The 14,685-nt window shown below is 38.0% G+C and overlaps 3 protein-coding genes across 8 annotated transcripts in view; 1 reads left to right on the top strand and 2 right to left on the bottom strand.

Moving 5' to 3' along the window:
• Nucleotides 1-6: 6 nt before the first annotated feature.
• Nucleotides 7-1,728, bottom strand: LOC148169096 (uncharacterized). Of its 2 annotated transcripts, none has more exons than XM_088044669.1 (5): nt 1,607-1,728; nt 1,434-1,562; nt 1,085-1,384; nt 781-1,036; nt 7-213 (listed from the first exon to the last, which is right to left on the bottom strand). In XM_088044669.1, exons 1-5 carry the CDS (start codon nt 1,657-1,659, stop codon nt 7-9), a joined length of 945 nt encoding a protein of 314 aa, XP_087900795.1. In that variant the 5' UTR covers nt 1,660-1,728. The 2 variants fall into 2 exon arrangements, with proteins under 2 accessions (XP_087900795.1, XP_087900796.1); XM_088044670.1 differs by having other exon boundaries at nt 1,088-1,384.
• On the bottom strand, nt 1,727-6,351 carry Ssrp (structure specific recognition protein). The gene is made up of 6 exons (XM_088044667.1): nt 6,195-6,351; nt 5,746-6,147; nt 5,519-5,697; nt 5,229-5,468; nt 2,971-3,099; nt 1,727-2,920 (listed from the first exon to the last, which is right to left on the bottom strand). The coding sequence occupies exons 1-6, from the start codon at nt 6,243-6,245 to the stop codon at nt 1,807-1,809; spliced, it is 2,115 nt and encodes a 704-aa protein (XP_087900793.1). The 5' UTR covers nt 6,246-6,351; the 3' UTR covers nt 1,727-1,806.
• Nucleotides 6,352-6,485: 134 nt separating this feature from the next.
• The window catches only part of LOC148169094 (uncharacterized), an 83,431-nt gene continuing 75,231 nt past the window's right edge, over nt 6,486-14,685 (top strand). For 2 of the 5 annotated variants that reach the window (XM_088044660.1, XM_088044663.1), the window contains exon 1: nt 6,487-7,045. In XM_088044660.1, coding sequence (XP_087900786.1) covers nt 7,008-7,045 — 38 coding nt within the window. In that variant the 5' untranslated portion in view covers nt 6,487-7,007. Of the gene's footprint in view, nt 7,046-14,685 lie in introns of all 5 variants that reach the window. The other 3 variants (XM_088044662.1, XM_088044661.1, XM_088044659.1) reach the window with 2 other exon arrangements.

Raw genomic sequence — 14,685 nt, 5'->3', positions numbered from 1 at the left:
TTACTACTAGTGGCCCCCTTGCAAACTGTCCCTAAATCTCGCCCTATCGCTCTCCAAGTACTCCACTTCACACAGATATAAACCGTGTGCTGGCACTGTCTTTATTTTGTCGTTCCAACTATGATGCGACGGCACTTCTAGCATCAACTTAATATCACTACTCGAGACTTTACCTTGAGCTACCGCTATCAGCGATCCCACCATACGCCGGACCTGGTGAAAGAAAAACAACTCGGTTACAACTTATACCTTCATTTGCATCATCTACGGGCTTTGCTTGGAAGCCATTTTGCTAGGTTTCCCTCCAAGTCGCCGGCCACTTTTTAGGTTATGAAACGTGTCCCACGTAAAACAACCAAATTCTTTACACCAAACTCATACTCACTAGCAAAACAAAAACTTGGATATTTACTTGATTTCGACGTCTTATTTCATCCACAATTCTCTTCTTTTTTTACTATTTCTTGCGATTTTACGACCCGAAACGCTGAGGATCAAAGTCTGCGGAAATTACGAAAATTCTAGAGTGAGCGAGCGCTACCAACCTAACACAGCGCGTCCCTAAATCTTGAACGGGCCGTACAACTAAAACCACCCTTTCAACTCACGCACAACTCACCCACAACCCTTAAAACTCCCGAAACCCCCATTACCCGGATAAAAAAAACACGAAACGATTTAATTTCACTGAAATGACAAAACGGTGAAGTTGCCACCCTGCTGGGTAAAGCGCGCGCGATTCAAAAACTCGAAAGGAGGGTCACCTGTTAAAGGACCTACCTGCCGGTACAAAAACCCACTCGCTTGCACGTAAATGTCCACAAATCTATAATCCTCGACACTGTTACATATCCGGGGCCAACTGTAGGAGGTGTAAGTCGCCGGATGCGCATCAAGGACCTCAATTCGATGAATACTCTTCCTTGTTACTTTGACTGGGTCCGAGGTCCCTCGCCCCATGAAAGTCCTAAAGTCGTGTAACCCCCTAAAAAGCTGAGAGACTCGCCTCATTTCATCGATATCAAAGGTGTCGGTGCTAAAAACGCCTTTATATAAACAGACTAGGAACTTATTTTTAAAATACCACATAAAATGGCACCTTTCAAGCTCCTCAATCGGCAACAGATGCAAATGGGGCGCTAGATTCAACCCCTGTGCTTTCACCACCCCCAGTCTGTATAAATACGTCCTCGAAACGGCTCTGTGGCGACAATGAAAGTCTTCAGGAACCAAAAACGTCTTGAGTACCCTAACTGGTACCTCTTCCTTCTTAAAATACTTATTGAGGCACAAAGTGACGGTTCGGGGGTCATAAACAAAGTCACTGGAGCGGGAAAGATCCACATGACACGTCGTATTTAGAGCGTGGACACCTGAATCCGTTCTACAATCTCTTTATTAAATTCGGTTTTACTGTTAATTTTGATTAGTACCGACTGGAAAGGAAGACTGAGGGCTCGTTGCCTGGGTTTAATACTTTTAGTCCCATTTCTAAGCGCCCCTGTACTGTCGAGGGGTCATTTTTGCTGGGAAACGTGCGAGCAACCTGGCGCTGGGCCCCCCTGCAAAACAACTTAGCCACACCTTTAAACAAACGGAAACTTACAAAAAAGGGGTGCCAATGTAAGATACGTGAAGCAAGTAGCGGTTAAAACCCATTTATAAGATCCCGGCGTGGGAAAATAAGGTTAAATTTATAGGTTAGGTGTGGATGTAAGTCAACGTGTTGTAGACTTGTAGAAATGATTTATTACTTTATACTTGTGTAAGATCAACTTATAACTTAAGAATACATAAACTCTACTCTTAATCGCTATCAGAGTTGGCTTCGCTCGACATCGAAGTCTCTTCCTCGCTCTCAGACTTTTCCTTCTTGTTCTTCTTTTTGGATTTCTTATCGTCCTCGCTGTCGGAGCCCCCTTTCCGCTTCTTTCCCTTATCGTCATCGCTGCTGCTATCATCCTCTTCGATAAACTCCCTGCTCTTAATCTGACTCGGTTTAACAGAGGGCATAGACGTGTTCTTCTTTGATGATTTAGTCTCGCTTGATTTCTCCGGCTTGATGCCTGAGGCCTCATAAGCTTTCATGGCCTTGTTGTACTCCTCCTTCGCCTTCGCCGCCTTTTCTTCCCACTCTGATTTACTCTTGAGCTCCTTCCACATCTCGCCCCCTTTCTTCGCGATTTCGGTCACTTTAATTCCGGGATTATCCGCCTTGATCTTCTCTCTAGTTTCGTTCAACCACAACATGAAAGCCGTTCCTGGTCGCTTCGGTCTGTTCAGGTCTTTGGTCTTCTTTGAACGTTTCTGGCGCGGCTTCTCTGACACGGTTTTCACCTTTTTCTTCTCTTTCTTCTCCTTCTTGTGTTTCTTCTGTTTCTTGTGATCATCACCAGACCCCTTTTCGTCGTCATCCTCAGAAGTATCACTCGGACTCGAATCGAACTCTTCCGCCACATCACTCTCATCTTGAGTTGGTTTGAAATCCTCATCAGTGCTCTCGTCCTCACTTGGATTATCATCGTCTTCATCCCGCTCTTGAGCTTCTGCTTTAACTCTCTCCAGGTACGCGTCTGGAGCGGCTTCGTTATCGGAGTCGCCGAAATCATCGTTATAACCGGCTTTATCATTCTTGCCACGATTCTTTATGTTGAGTTTCTTCGTCGTGATGAAGTCGAAGAGTCTGTTATATTCCTCTTTTTCAATGCTGCTGAAGGTGTGGACTGTTCCTGATTTCAATTCAACCTCGAAATCGAAGGACCTGGTGCTGCCTCCTCCACGGGCGAAATTCACAGAGGCGACTTCTTCGAAACGGATGTGGATTGGGGGTTTGTGGACGTACATGAAGCCGCGTTCCAAAGGGTAAAGGTAGCCGGCGGCGGCCTTAAACGAGCACCCAATGGCGGGGGTTCCAGAGTGACTAAAACAAAAAGTTTAGGGCTAATAATAGACATGAAAAAGTCAAAATACCCGACGAATCCGCCCGGCCCTGTTAACTTCCTGTTGATGATCACCTTCATGACTTTGCCTAGGACTTCATATGTTGGTCCTGAGAGCTCTTTTTCCAGTTTTCCATCGTATTTTTCCTTGAGCTCCTCACTATAAAAAAAACAATAGAATACGATAATAACACTGACCGACAAAATAAAAGTTAAAACATGTCGTCTTGATGAAAATTAGTGTACCCTATGTAATTTAGATTAAAGAACACGATGGTGACCTTGAAAATTTTCCAGGACGTCTAGTTTTTGATATGAAAAACTGCTAATTTAACTGCAAAAGCATAAAAAATCATCTAAGATAGTGTGTGCAAAATATTACGTAAATCGGAGAAACCGTTTTTGAAAAATAAAGATTTTGTGGTCAAATTTCTGGCACTAGATATAAATTTCTGTCGTTTTCATTCACCTATCTGATAGTCTTAGTTTTAGATAAAAATAATTCTTGTTAGTTTACAAGTTGTGACAATGAAATGTGGTGAAGTTACTACTTCTAAAGTGTCATTTACCTGTGCCAAATTCCAAAATTTTAGAACAAGAATTGGACATTTTAGAAAATTTCACTTTAGAACGAACCAAATATTTTCACTTTTTGTTATTAAAATTCGTATTTTTGTTAGTTTTCAAGTTATGTCAATGAAATTTGGGGAGGTTACTACTTCTAAAGTGTCCTTTACCTGTGCCAAATTCCAAAATTTTAGAACAAGAATTGGACATTTTAGAAAATTTCACTTTAGAACGAACCAAATATTTTCACTTCTTGTTATTAAAACTCGTATTTTTGTTAGTTTTCAAGTTATGTCAATGAAATTTGGGGAGGTTACTACTTCTAAAGTGCCCTTTACCTGTGCCAAATTCCAAACTTTTAGAACAAGAATTGAACATTCTAGAAAATTTCACTTTAGAACGAACCAAATATTTTCACTTTTTGTTATTAAAATTCGTATTTTTGTTAGTTTTCAAGTTCTGTCAATGTAATTTGGGAAGGTTACTACTTCTAAAGTGTCCTTTACCTGTGCCAAATTCCAAAATTTTAGAACAAGAATTGGACATTTTAGAAAATTTCACTTTAGAACGAACCAAATATTTTCACTTCTTGTTATTAAAACTCGTATTTTTGTTAGCTTTCAAGTTATGTCAATGAAATTTGGGGAGGTTACTACTTCTAAAGTATCCTTTACCTGTGCCAAATTCCAAAATTTTAGAACAAGAATTGGACATTTTAGAAAATTTCACTTTAGAACGAACCAAATATGTTCACTTCTTGTTATTAAAACTCGTATTTTTGTTAGTTTTCAAGTTATGTCAATGAAATTTGGGAAGGTTACTACTTCTAAAGTGTCCTTCACCTGTGCCAAATTCCAAAATTTTAGAACAAGAATTGGACATTTTAGAAAATTTCACTTTAGATTGAACTAAATATTTTCACTTTTTGTTATTAAAATTCGTGTTTTTGTTAGTTTTCAAGTTATGTCAATGAAATTTGGGGAGGTTACTACTTCTAAAGTGTCCTTAACGTGCGCCAAATTCCAAAAATTTTAAACAAGAATTAGAGATTTTAGAAAATCTCATTTTAGATCAAACCAAATATTTTCACTTTTTGTTATAAAAATTCGTATTTTTCATAGTTTTCAAGTAATGTCAATAAAATTTGAGTGGGTTATAGTTGTCATAGATAACAGTAACAGTAATTCAAAAATTACACAAAATTACAACACTTTTATTACACTTATTTTTTACTTTTTGGACTTTTTTCCGGGAAATCTTGATATTGACAGTGATGAGCATAATGACAAAATTTTATAATTTTTTTAGCATACCAAATTAAAGAAAAAACATTTATATTTTTTTCTATTCTATATTTTTTTTGAAATAAGGCAAGTTGGAGTAATTTTTTTTTATGAAAATTGACTCAAAGTCATATTTTGAATGTTACCTAATACATTGTCAACAATTTTCACATAATTATAGGTATCAAGGTAACAAAAAAATATTCTGTTAACCGTTTTTGACATAACTAACTTTAATTTTTGATATTTTTCTTCATCTAAAAGATCTTTTGAATAGAAATAAGTGATAATCTTAAGTTTTTGTGTCTCAAAAACTGGGGGTCCTAGAGAATTTTCAAAGTCACCATCATGTTCAAAGGATCAAATTACATAAGAATATCAACTTTTTGCGCCGACAAAAAACGTCCTGACCAGTGTAATTAGAAAAAAACAATCTTACTCAGTAAACGGCAGCTCAATCGACGTCTCCTCTTCTTGGCCGAACAAAAGAACCAAAAAATGATACCGCGTTTGCCCCTGTTTGATTGGAGGATCCAAGCTGACGACGAAAAACATCTGACGGTTGTCTTTGTGTGGTAACAAGAACAATCTCAAAACAATTGACATGGGAATCTTGTAATCAAAAGTCTTGCCATGAAGTTGCACAAACGTCTGAAATATCTTGATATCGTAGCGACCACTGGAATGCAAAACAGATTATTATAAGAAAAACAGTTCTCAATAACAAACCGTGGAGTTAGACATTGGATCTCTCTAAAGATAGCGATGGCATCTCCAGAGACACTAATCACGCTGGCCTTCTTCATGACTTGTTTCTGGAAAGCTTCCACGGGATCAACGTCTCCAGCTAACTCATTGGAAGGAATGTAGAATCGCATTTCCATTAAACTAACAGGAGCATCGTCATTCTAAAAAATTCCGTGAAAATTTCAGTTTTAACAAGAACAAACTTGTACCTGATGAAACTCCATGGCGATTTCATTCTTCCCAGCTGTGCATTGAGAAACATGATTCAAAGGAATCTCAAAGGCACTGTTATGGCCAACTTCAAAGCTCAAAACAGAACCATTGAACTTGGCAGTGCCCCAATTCCACCCCTTCAAACTCAACTCCTTTTCCAACATATCAATCTTGTACGCAGTTGTGAAAAACTTGGCAATTCGCTCCTTTTCTGAGTCTTTGAAGCCAACAAACCTGTGTAAGGTCCCATTTTTTAGAAACACTCGAATCCCCAAAGAACTGGCAAAAGTCTGGAAATTCACAGCGTCGAATTCGGTGGCCGGGATCGTGTCCACTTTCCCTGTTTTTCCGCTTTTGAAGATGATACTCTGGTCGGTCATCTTCAATTTGCCCCCGGTCTAAAAAACGGGAAATTATATAAACTGGTGGTGGAGTTCGGTCTTACCATGCATCCTTTCACTTCAGCGGAGATGTCTGAGTACTCCAAGAAGTCCATCCTGGCCGAAACGAAACCTTTTACGCAGTGAGTTTCAAAACAAGTTTCCCTCGTTTTTTTAGGTTAGACAGAAAAATTAATTCGAGTGACAGTGATGGTTGCCAACCCATCAAACTAAAGTAACTAGAGACAACACCGCGTGATTTGAACAGAGCCGTGTCTCGTTGTGGTGATCGCTGTGATCGCCAACGATTCTATTAAATTATTTGTTTAATAAGTTAATTTTAATTAGCGGAATTAGTTTATAACCCGGACCGGTGGGTGCAAATCTAGTGATTTTCGCGTCGGGGGTTGGTGGCCCTGAGCGTCCCCCTTACCCTGTGAAGTTCGTGAAAACTGTGTTAATTTTTTTGTGGAAGAAAGTGAGTTTTCTTTCCCTACATTTCTACCGACGAAAGACAGGTTGATGACTTTTGACAGTTCTGCAGGAGTCGTGTTGCCCCCACTCGGGCTTTCAGCCAATCACGTTTCTTCTTTCGGTCACATGACCCGCGACTTGTTTATTTTGAGCATCAGCATCTTGATTTCAGGAGAGGCACTTTGCGTTTGATGTGTGGTGGTAGTGGAAAGTGTCGCGATTAGAAAAGATCGAAGACTATTAAAATCGAGGCGATTTTCCCAATTAGATGCGGGTTTAGAGTGACAATGTAGTAATTTAATTTTCTCGTTATGGACCGAGTGCTGTTTGGTTCAAAAGTGAGTTTAGTGGCCCACTCGACCTGAAAAATTCTCATTTTCGTCGTCTTGTATGTAGTGCTTACAATGTTGGGAGTCCTAAAACGACGTTGGAAACCCAAAAGGTAAAAAGAAGTTATTTTTATTCCAACCTTGCGCGGATTTTATATTCTCTGTTTACGGGCGTCGAAAATAGACGCAAAACCAAACAAACCGCACCGAAAATCTAAACATTGCAGAATTTCTTTGATTTTTCTGCCGAATATTGATCCGAGTGACCCAGCACCCCCACCGTGATGCTCAGCTGTTCCACTGTTGATATGTTATCGATCCGTCAATTATAACCTCAAAAGCGTCCTTTATTTCAAAAATCTGGTAGGCCATGCCATGATCAATCACTACAATCAACGTTGCTGTGGCAACGAATTGTAAATTATGTTGTCCGTGACAGCTGTCAAAGTCTGATTAATAACAAATTTGCGGAGTTTCTATTCATGATCAACGCAGTTATTTAGTTTACGAGTGTTATTACCGGTAATTAAAATAGTTTCCAGTCGCTGGATTGTAAATTTCTATCATTAAACCTGCACCTGTCACGAATTTATGGGTTTCAAAACAAGGCAAAATTTTGGAAACCATCACAATTTCTCTTTTTTCTGCATAGCCTGCTTGTAATTTATGGATGGATTGACCGCCTACATGATTACGTTATTAATTTTTAATTTGCTCGAACTATATTTTGGGATCCTTGAACTGTTTAATTAAATTAGTTGCCACAATTGGCTTCTTTTTTATGCAGGTGGGAACAAAAACTTTTGGGCACCGATTTATCTAAATATGCAAAACATGTATTATTTGTTTAAATTCAGGAAGAGAATGCTTCTTACTAGTTATAAAAAAGTTTAGAATTTTTAAAAATCTCGTCTCAAAAATGGCATACGCCTGACTTTCTCTGATTTTCTTGTTATTTCGTCTAACTTTCCTTGATTTTATTGTGAGTTTGTCAAATTTCCCTTTATTTCCTTACGATTTCGTCCAACTTCTCCTTATTTTCTTATGATTTCGTTTATCTTTCTCTGATTTTTTCGTTAAACCTGCTCGTATTTCTTTGTGATTTTGTTCAACCTTCTCTTATTTCCTTGTAATTTTGCAAAGGGTTGGCCTTCCTGGAAAATCGGTGTAAAAGTTTTGGGAAATCACAAGGAACTAAAGGAGTCACTTGTAAATTAGATGAAATCATTGTGAAATCAGGGAAAATTAGATGGAATCACTAGGAAATCAGGGAAAATTGCTCAGAAATTAGAGAAAATTGCTAATAAATGAAAGAAAATCAAATAAAATCATTAGGAAAATAAAGGAAATTACTCGGAAATTAGAAGAAATTGGTGAAAATCACTAGGAGAAAATCATTTTATTCGTGTTACAAATTAGGAGAACCTATAAGAAATCAGAAAGAAATTGGACAAATTAATAATTTTCGTCCAACTTCCTCTTATTTTCTTATGATTTCGTGTAACTTCCTCAGATATCTTTATGATTTCGTCTGATTTCCCGATTTCTTTGTGATATCCTCTGATTTCCTATTGATTTCCCTGATTTTCTATTGGTTTTTCCTGGTAATATCCTAAGACTGATACACCGATTTTCCAGGGAGGTTAATCCTCCGTAATTTGTTCACTTGTACGGATTTCAGTCGATATTGCCTGTAACAATTCCTACATTTCTATATCTGGATTATGTTTTAAAGATTGTGGTTCTACGAAATACATTAAAAGTAAAAAAATTAATCGGAAGGCGTTTTTAACTTGCTTATCTTAATTCCGATCTTAAATTTTAGTACTTGTAGTACTCCGAACCAAATTTGACCAAAGTAAAGAATCTCAATCGCGACGCAGCTTTTTCTCGCTTGTTATGTAAAATGCTCTTATTAAATTTTCTTTTTTTGTCCGAGTCTGGTTTTAAACTTCATAGAATCCAAAACAGCTGTCGCGTCAATTTATTCTGTTTAATTTTTTGGCTGGGATGATAAAACTCTGAGTTCTGATAATTCCGAGTTTCGAGCGATTTAATATTCAAGGTGCTAACTCCCCCATTATTAGTCATAGGACTGTTATCGATTTCGACAAGCGTTTTCCTTGTCTCTTTTCCAATAACCGAGCCTTACATTCATTGTTTTTTCTTCTTACAAAGAGTGTCTTTCATAAATTAACAAACTGCTTTGAATAGAGTCTCTTGTCAGTCCTGTCCATTCCATTCCGTAATTCTATTTATCTCATGTAAATCAGGTCGCAAACAGGAAACCATATTTTACTCATCATTCACGTTGATTGGTATCATTGTTTGAAGCAGTGAAATGTCTTCGACGCAACGTCTTGAACCAAAAAAAGCGAATGATCCGTAGGTTGCGCTTATGGGCACTGAATGTTATGTAAGAAGAAAATGTGGATAAAATGAATAAAACGACCTACGCATCGTTTCGCTTGAAAGTAAACATAAATTGTGATATTCTAAGAGCAAACATACAAGCGATTTGTGTTTACAAAAATGCATTTATCACACGATCAATATTGAATGCTAGAGGTCGAATTGGAAAGTTTAATCAATCAAACGAAATTCTGATAGGGTGAAGGTGTGGAATGCGTCTGTTACCGAGCAGGTATTTAAAAATAGCCCTTAACTTAGCGATATTTGGCCCACGTCCATGTGGTAAATTGAAATTCCCACTCTCTGACTCAGAGATAAGTAAATCCGACGCATTTCTGATAGACCATCACAATCAAACCGCTCTCATATGGTAGTCGTTTACATTGGCACTCCCATCATAACAATACAAAATGAGGACTATTAATGCCTGCTTAGGAAAACTTCCTGTTTTTTGAGTGGCACAGGTGAGGCACATTTGGGTTGGGTGACAGGTTAGAGGAAACCGGATCCCAACATTACACACATGTTCCTGCAAACGCGAAGAAACTCCATCTTGCGTGATTATTGAATTGTTATAGCTCAAGTACCGCAAGAGCTGGTTTCGATTTAGACGCCCTTATAGGGACAGTAGTCATGAAATCTGTACGGTAGCTCGGATGCAATTCAATTGTAGCTCACAAGCGATGGATAAATTTGCTGCCCATTCATGTACGGCCTTATTGAACATTAAATTGGTTGGTATGCCGGGTGCTGGACTAGGGATTTTTATCATTCAAGGTTCTGGGTTCAGCAATTCGCGTGTGCTAATATAGAAAAGCAAACGAAAAGCGCTGTGGAAATATTTGAATAATTAAATTTGTTGGCAATACATACATCTGATTTTACCCGATTTTCTTGTGCTTTTGTCTAATCTCCCCTTATTTCCTTGTGATTTCGTTTAACCTCTTCTTATTTCCTTATGATTTCGTCCAACCTCTTCTTATTTTCTTAGGATTTCGTCTAACTTCCCCTGATTTTCTTGTGATTTCGTCTAACTTCCTCTTATTTCCTGAAGTTTTCGTTAAACCTCCCCTTATTTCCTTGGCATTTTATCTAACTTCCTCTGACTTTTTTGTGATTTCGTCTAACTTCCTCTGATTTTCTTGTGATTTTGTCTAGCTTCCTCTTATTTCCTGATGTTTTCGTCCAACCTCTCCTTATTTTCTTTGGATTTTGCGAGGGGTTGGCTTCCCTGGGAAATTTTGGGAAATCACTAGGAACTGAAGGAGTCACTTGAAAATTAGATGAAACCGCTGAGAAATCAGATGAAATCAGGGGAAATCGATGGGAATCATTAGGAAATCAGGGGAAATTGGGGAAAATTGCTATTGAAAAGGGAAATTCACAAAAAATTACTGGAAATCACTCGAAAATCAGATGAAATTGGTGAAAATCACTAGGAAATCAAGGAAAGTTATTTTTTTATTTATTTTTTATTTGTGTTATAAATGAGGAAAACTTGAAAGAAATTACAAAGAAATCAGGGAAAATTGGTCAAAAATCTGAAGTAAAATTAGGGGAACTTACAAAAAATCACAAGGAAGTCAGGGGAAGTTAAACGAAATCACAAGGCGATCAGGGGAATTTTATCGAAATTACATCGAAATCAGGGAGGAAATCAGTGGAAGTTCGACGAAATCACAGGGAAATTAGGGGAACTTACAAATAATCACAAAGAAATTACGGGAACTTGGAAGAAAATCACATGGAAATCAGCGAGGAAGCTGATCAGCTGAGGGGAAGTTGGGCGAAAGGTACTCGTAATTTTGTTTATCCTCTCCTTATTTGGCCTTTCTGGCAAATCGGGGTAGAAGTTTTGGGAAATCACTAGGGAATGAACGAGTCACTTGAAAATTAGATGAAACCACTGAGAAATCAGATGAAATCGAAGGGAATTACTAGGAAATCAGGGGAAATTTAGGAAAATTGCTATTGAAAAGTGAAATTCACTAAAAAATCACTGGGAAATCAAAGGAAATCACTCGGAAATCAGATGAAATAGGTGAAAATCGGTAGCCCCCCCCCCCCCAAACAAGGAAAATTATTATTTTCATTTATTTTTATTTGTGTTATAAATTAGGAGAACTTTAATGAAATCACAAAGAAATCAGGGAAAATTGGACGAAATCACAAGTAAAATTAGGGAAACTTACAAGAAATCGCAAGGAACTCGGGAGGTTAAACGAAATCACAAGGAAATCAGGGGAATTCAATCGAAATTACATCGAAATCAGCGAGGAAATCAGTGGAAGTTTGACGAAATCACAGGGAAATTAGGGGAACTTACAAGTAATCACAAGGAAATCAGGGGAAATTGGACGAAATTACAAGGAAATTAGGGAAACTTACAAAAACAGAAGGAAATTAGGGAAGCTTGGAAGAAAATCGCATGGAAATCAGTGAGGAAATGAGGGGAAGTTAGGCGAAGGGTGATTTTGTTCATTCTCTCCATATTTCTTTGGGATTTCGCGAGGATTTGGCCTCCCTGGGAAATTGGAGTAGAAGTTTTGGAAAATCACTAGGAAATGAAGGAGTCGCTTGGAAATTAGATGAAACCATTGAGAAATCAGGGGAAATCGGAGGGAACCACTAGGAAATCAGGGGAAAATCAAAGGAAATCACTCGGAAATCAGAAGAAATTGGTGAAAATCACTAGGAAACCAAGGAAAGTTTTTTTTATTTATTTTTTATTTGTGTTACAACTTACAAGAAACTACAAAGAAATCAGAAGAAGTTAACCGAAATCACAAGGCGATCAGGGGAATTTAATCGAAATTACATCGAAATCAGGGAGGAAATCAATGGAAGTTCGACGAAATCACAGGGAAATTACTGGAACTTACAAGTAATCACAAGAAATTACGGGAACTTGGAAGAAAATCACATGGAAATCAGCGAGGAAATGAGGGGAAGTTGGGCGGAAGGTAATTTTGTTTATCCTCCCCTTATTTGGCCTTTCTGGCAAATCGGGGTGGAAGTTTTGGGAAATCACTAGGAAATGGAGGAGTCACTTGGAAATTAGATGAAACCATTGAGAAAGCAGATGAATTCAGGGAAAATCGGAGGGAAACAGGGAAAATTGCTACGAAACCAAAGAAAATTATTGGAAAGGGAAATTCACTAGGAAATCGGGGGGAAATCACTCAGAAATCAGAAGAAATTGGTGAAAATCTCTAGGAAATCAAGGAAAATTATTTGGAAATCAAATAAAATCATTGGGAAATCTGAGAAAATGAAAATCACTAAGAAATTAAGTGTGCTAATATAGAAAAGCAAACGAAAAGCGCTCTGTAAATATTTGAATAATAAAATTTGTTGGCAGTACAAGCAAAAATAAAACTCGTTTCGGGCAATGTTACATGTATAGAGCAGGTTAAAGTGGGGCCTGACGAGCGACCTTGTGGGAGTCCACCGTTTATTTATTTTTCATATTTGTACAAGCTTCTTGTTTACTCCAAACTTTGTGTTGGAGACATAACGATCCACGTTCCTGTAAACTGTTTAAGCGACATGTTTTTGGATTGTTTGGTTAAATGTGCCGTCTTCTTCGAGCACTTGGTGTACCATCAAACTCCTAATTGTCCCACTAATTAAACTTTCTATTACATCTTCACCCAATTGTGATTCACGCGGGGACTTTTTGCCCCAATTCCCCTCGACCTCGACGACCATTTCCATGCGAAAAAACGGGTAAATGGGTGATGATGAAATTTAGATTTTTTGCAATGTTGATTTTATAGAGAGAAGTGGAGGCGTCACGCTGTCTGGCAACGAGTCTCGGGTTCAGCGACCTGCGGAACTCCACTCTCCGTATCCACTTTCCAAGTGGAACTCATGTTGGGTATTGCATTGACTCACCATTGGAGCTAGCCAACATGTGGGCCATACAAGAGCGTTGCATCATACCAGAATTCATTCACTTATGTCTCTGCTTGCTATTTCTTTTGGAACTTGGGAGCTGCACTGGCGTCTTTAGCTGGCTCCAATGTGATCAGTGCGATCAATATTGAACGGTTTAATGGTAACAGTACCCTACTTGGCGTGCTGTTAAGTGGTTGGAATGTGAGCGCTGCGGATATGGGGCAAACATTTGGGTTAAGAATTACGGAGAAAAGTTAGAATTTTGATCAAACTTGTTCAAAAGTGCCTCTTTTAATTTATGACGCGTTAACCTTAACAAAAAGTTGATTAATCGTAGGCACGCACGCATGAATATTTCAAGAGCTAAATTATGACCACTATTAGATAACTCGCGATTAGACAGGTATCATGAACTTCGATTTAATTAGGAAATGGAACCACGTAATTTGAATTAACAATTTTTAGAACAAAGAATGTCTCCACCATTTAACAGCTCCAACTGTCTTTGTAGCTTGTTTCCTTTGGGTCCCACGACAAAAAGTGGTTCAACCTCCATTGTTCAATTTTTCTTCTTATCGCTGGTTTATTTAAAAATTCGCTCATTCAATTCTGACCTTGTATTATAGTGAACTGAAATTTTGCCTTTCTCAAACTGATTTATTATGAAGATCGTGAAAGATATTTATTATCGTGTCTTGTTCTTTTTGATGCATATTCATGGCTTTGGACACCGCGGAATTTAAATATCCGTGGTTTTGCACCGAGAGGGATTATGTTGTCAAGATAACGAAAATGTCTAAAACCGAAATTCTGATAAATTTTTCGAGAACTTTCGATTACATCTGAAAATGAGCACAAGGAGCGGATTATCGAAAAGTGATCAATATTCATGAGCTAGTCCGAGTTAATTGCGCAGTGAAGGAACTTTCCAATGATGTGCACTTTTGAGATTAGAGCGAAAGTAGTAAAAGGACAGAATTTTGACCATGAACTCGAGAGAATGTCACTTTGGACGCCTTTCCCAAAGAGGCCCTTTCAGGACAATAAACTCCAATCGTGAAATTTCGAATTTAGCACCACACTAAACTAGTTAAAACATAACTCCCTCATTTACTTCGGCAGTAAATTAAAGAAACGTCGTTTTGTGTCAGTTTCTAATTTATTCCGTCGTATTTTTCGGCCCTTTCTTTGTCTTTATAGCGCTCCTTACTCATTTTAATGTTGAGGTAATCCAGATCTTCAAAAATAGCTCCGATTAGATTTTACGTTATTTTGAAATTCAAGCGGTGATTTAGTCGTCGGCTCGAGATTTCTTCCACATGCAAGTCGTAAATAGAATGGAAGTACCGGAGTTGGTAACATATCATGTCTAGACTGCTTTCAATTTGATGATAACGTTTGAAGTTCTTTGGGCTAAGATTGAAATATTAAAACGACGCGC

This window comes from Gnatocerus cornutus, chromosome 9 (assembly GCF_029298725.1).
Source record: "Gnatocerus cornutus isolate USDA-ARS CGAHR chromosome 9, icGnaCorn1.1, whole genome shotgun sequence".
Taxonomy (NCBI): domain Eukaryota; kingdom Metazoa; phylum Arthropoda; class Insecta; order Coleoptera; family Tenebrionidae; genus Gnatocerus; species Gnatocerus cornutus.
The sequence above is the reverse complement of the archived record's forward strand: the minus strand, read 5'-3'. Positions and strand labels throughout refer to the sequence as shown.

Bases quoted from the DNA above. Each gene is read 5' to 3' on its own strand.
- LOC148169096 (XM_088044669.1), bottom strand. From the start codon at position 1,659: ATGGGTTTTAACCGCTACTTGCTTCACGTATCTTACATTGGCACCCCT. The intron at 1,385-1,433 runs GTACTAATCAAA...AAGAGATTGTAG, and splicing joins TCAGTCTTCCTTTCCAGTCG to AACGGATTCAGGTGTCCACG. The intron at 1,037-1,084 runs GTATTTTAAAAA...AGGCGTTTTTAG, and splicing joins GAAAGGTGCCATTTTATGTG to CACCGACACCTTTGATATCG.
- Ssrp (XM_088044667.1), bottom strand. From the start codon at position 6,245: ATGGACTTCTTGGAGTACTCAGACATCTCCGCTGAAGTGAAAGGATGC. The intron at 6,148-6,194 runs GTAAGACCGAAC...CCCGTTTTTTAG, and splicing joins CTGAAGTGAAAGGATGCATG to ACCGGGGGCAAATTGAAGAT. The intron at 5,469-5,518 runs GTTTGTTATTGA...TTTGCATTCCAG, and splicing joins ATCCAATGTCTAACTCCACG to TGGTCGCTACGATATCAAGA.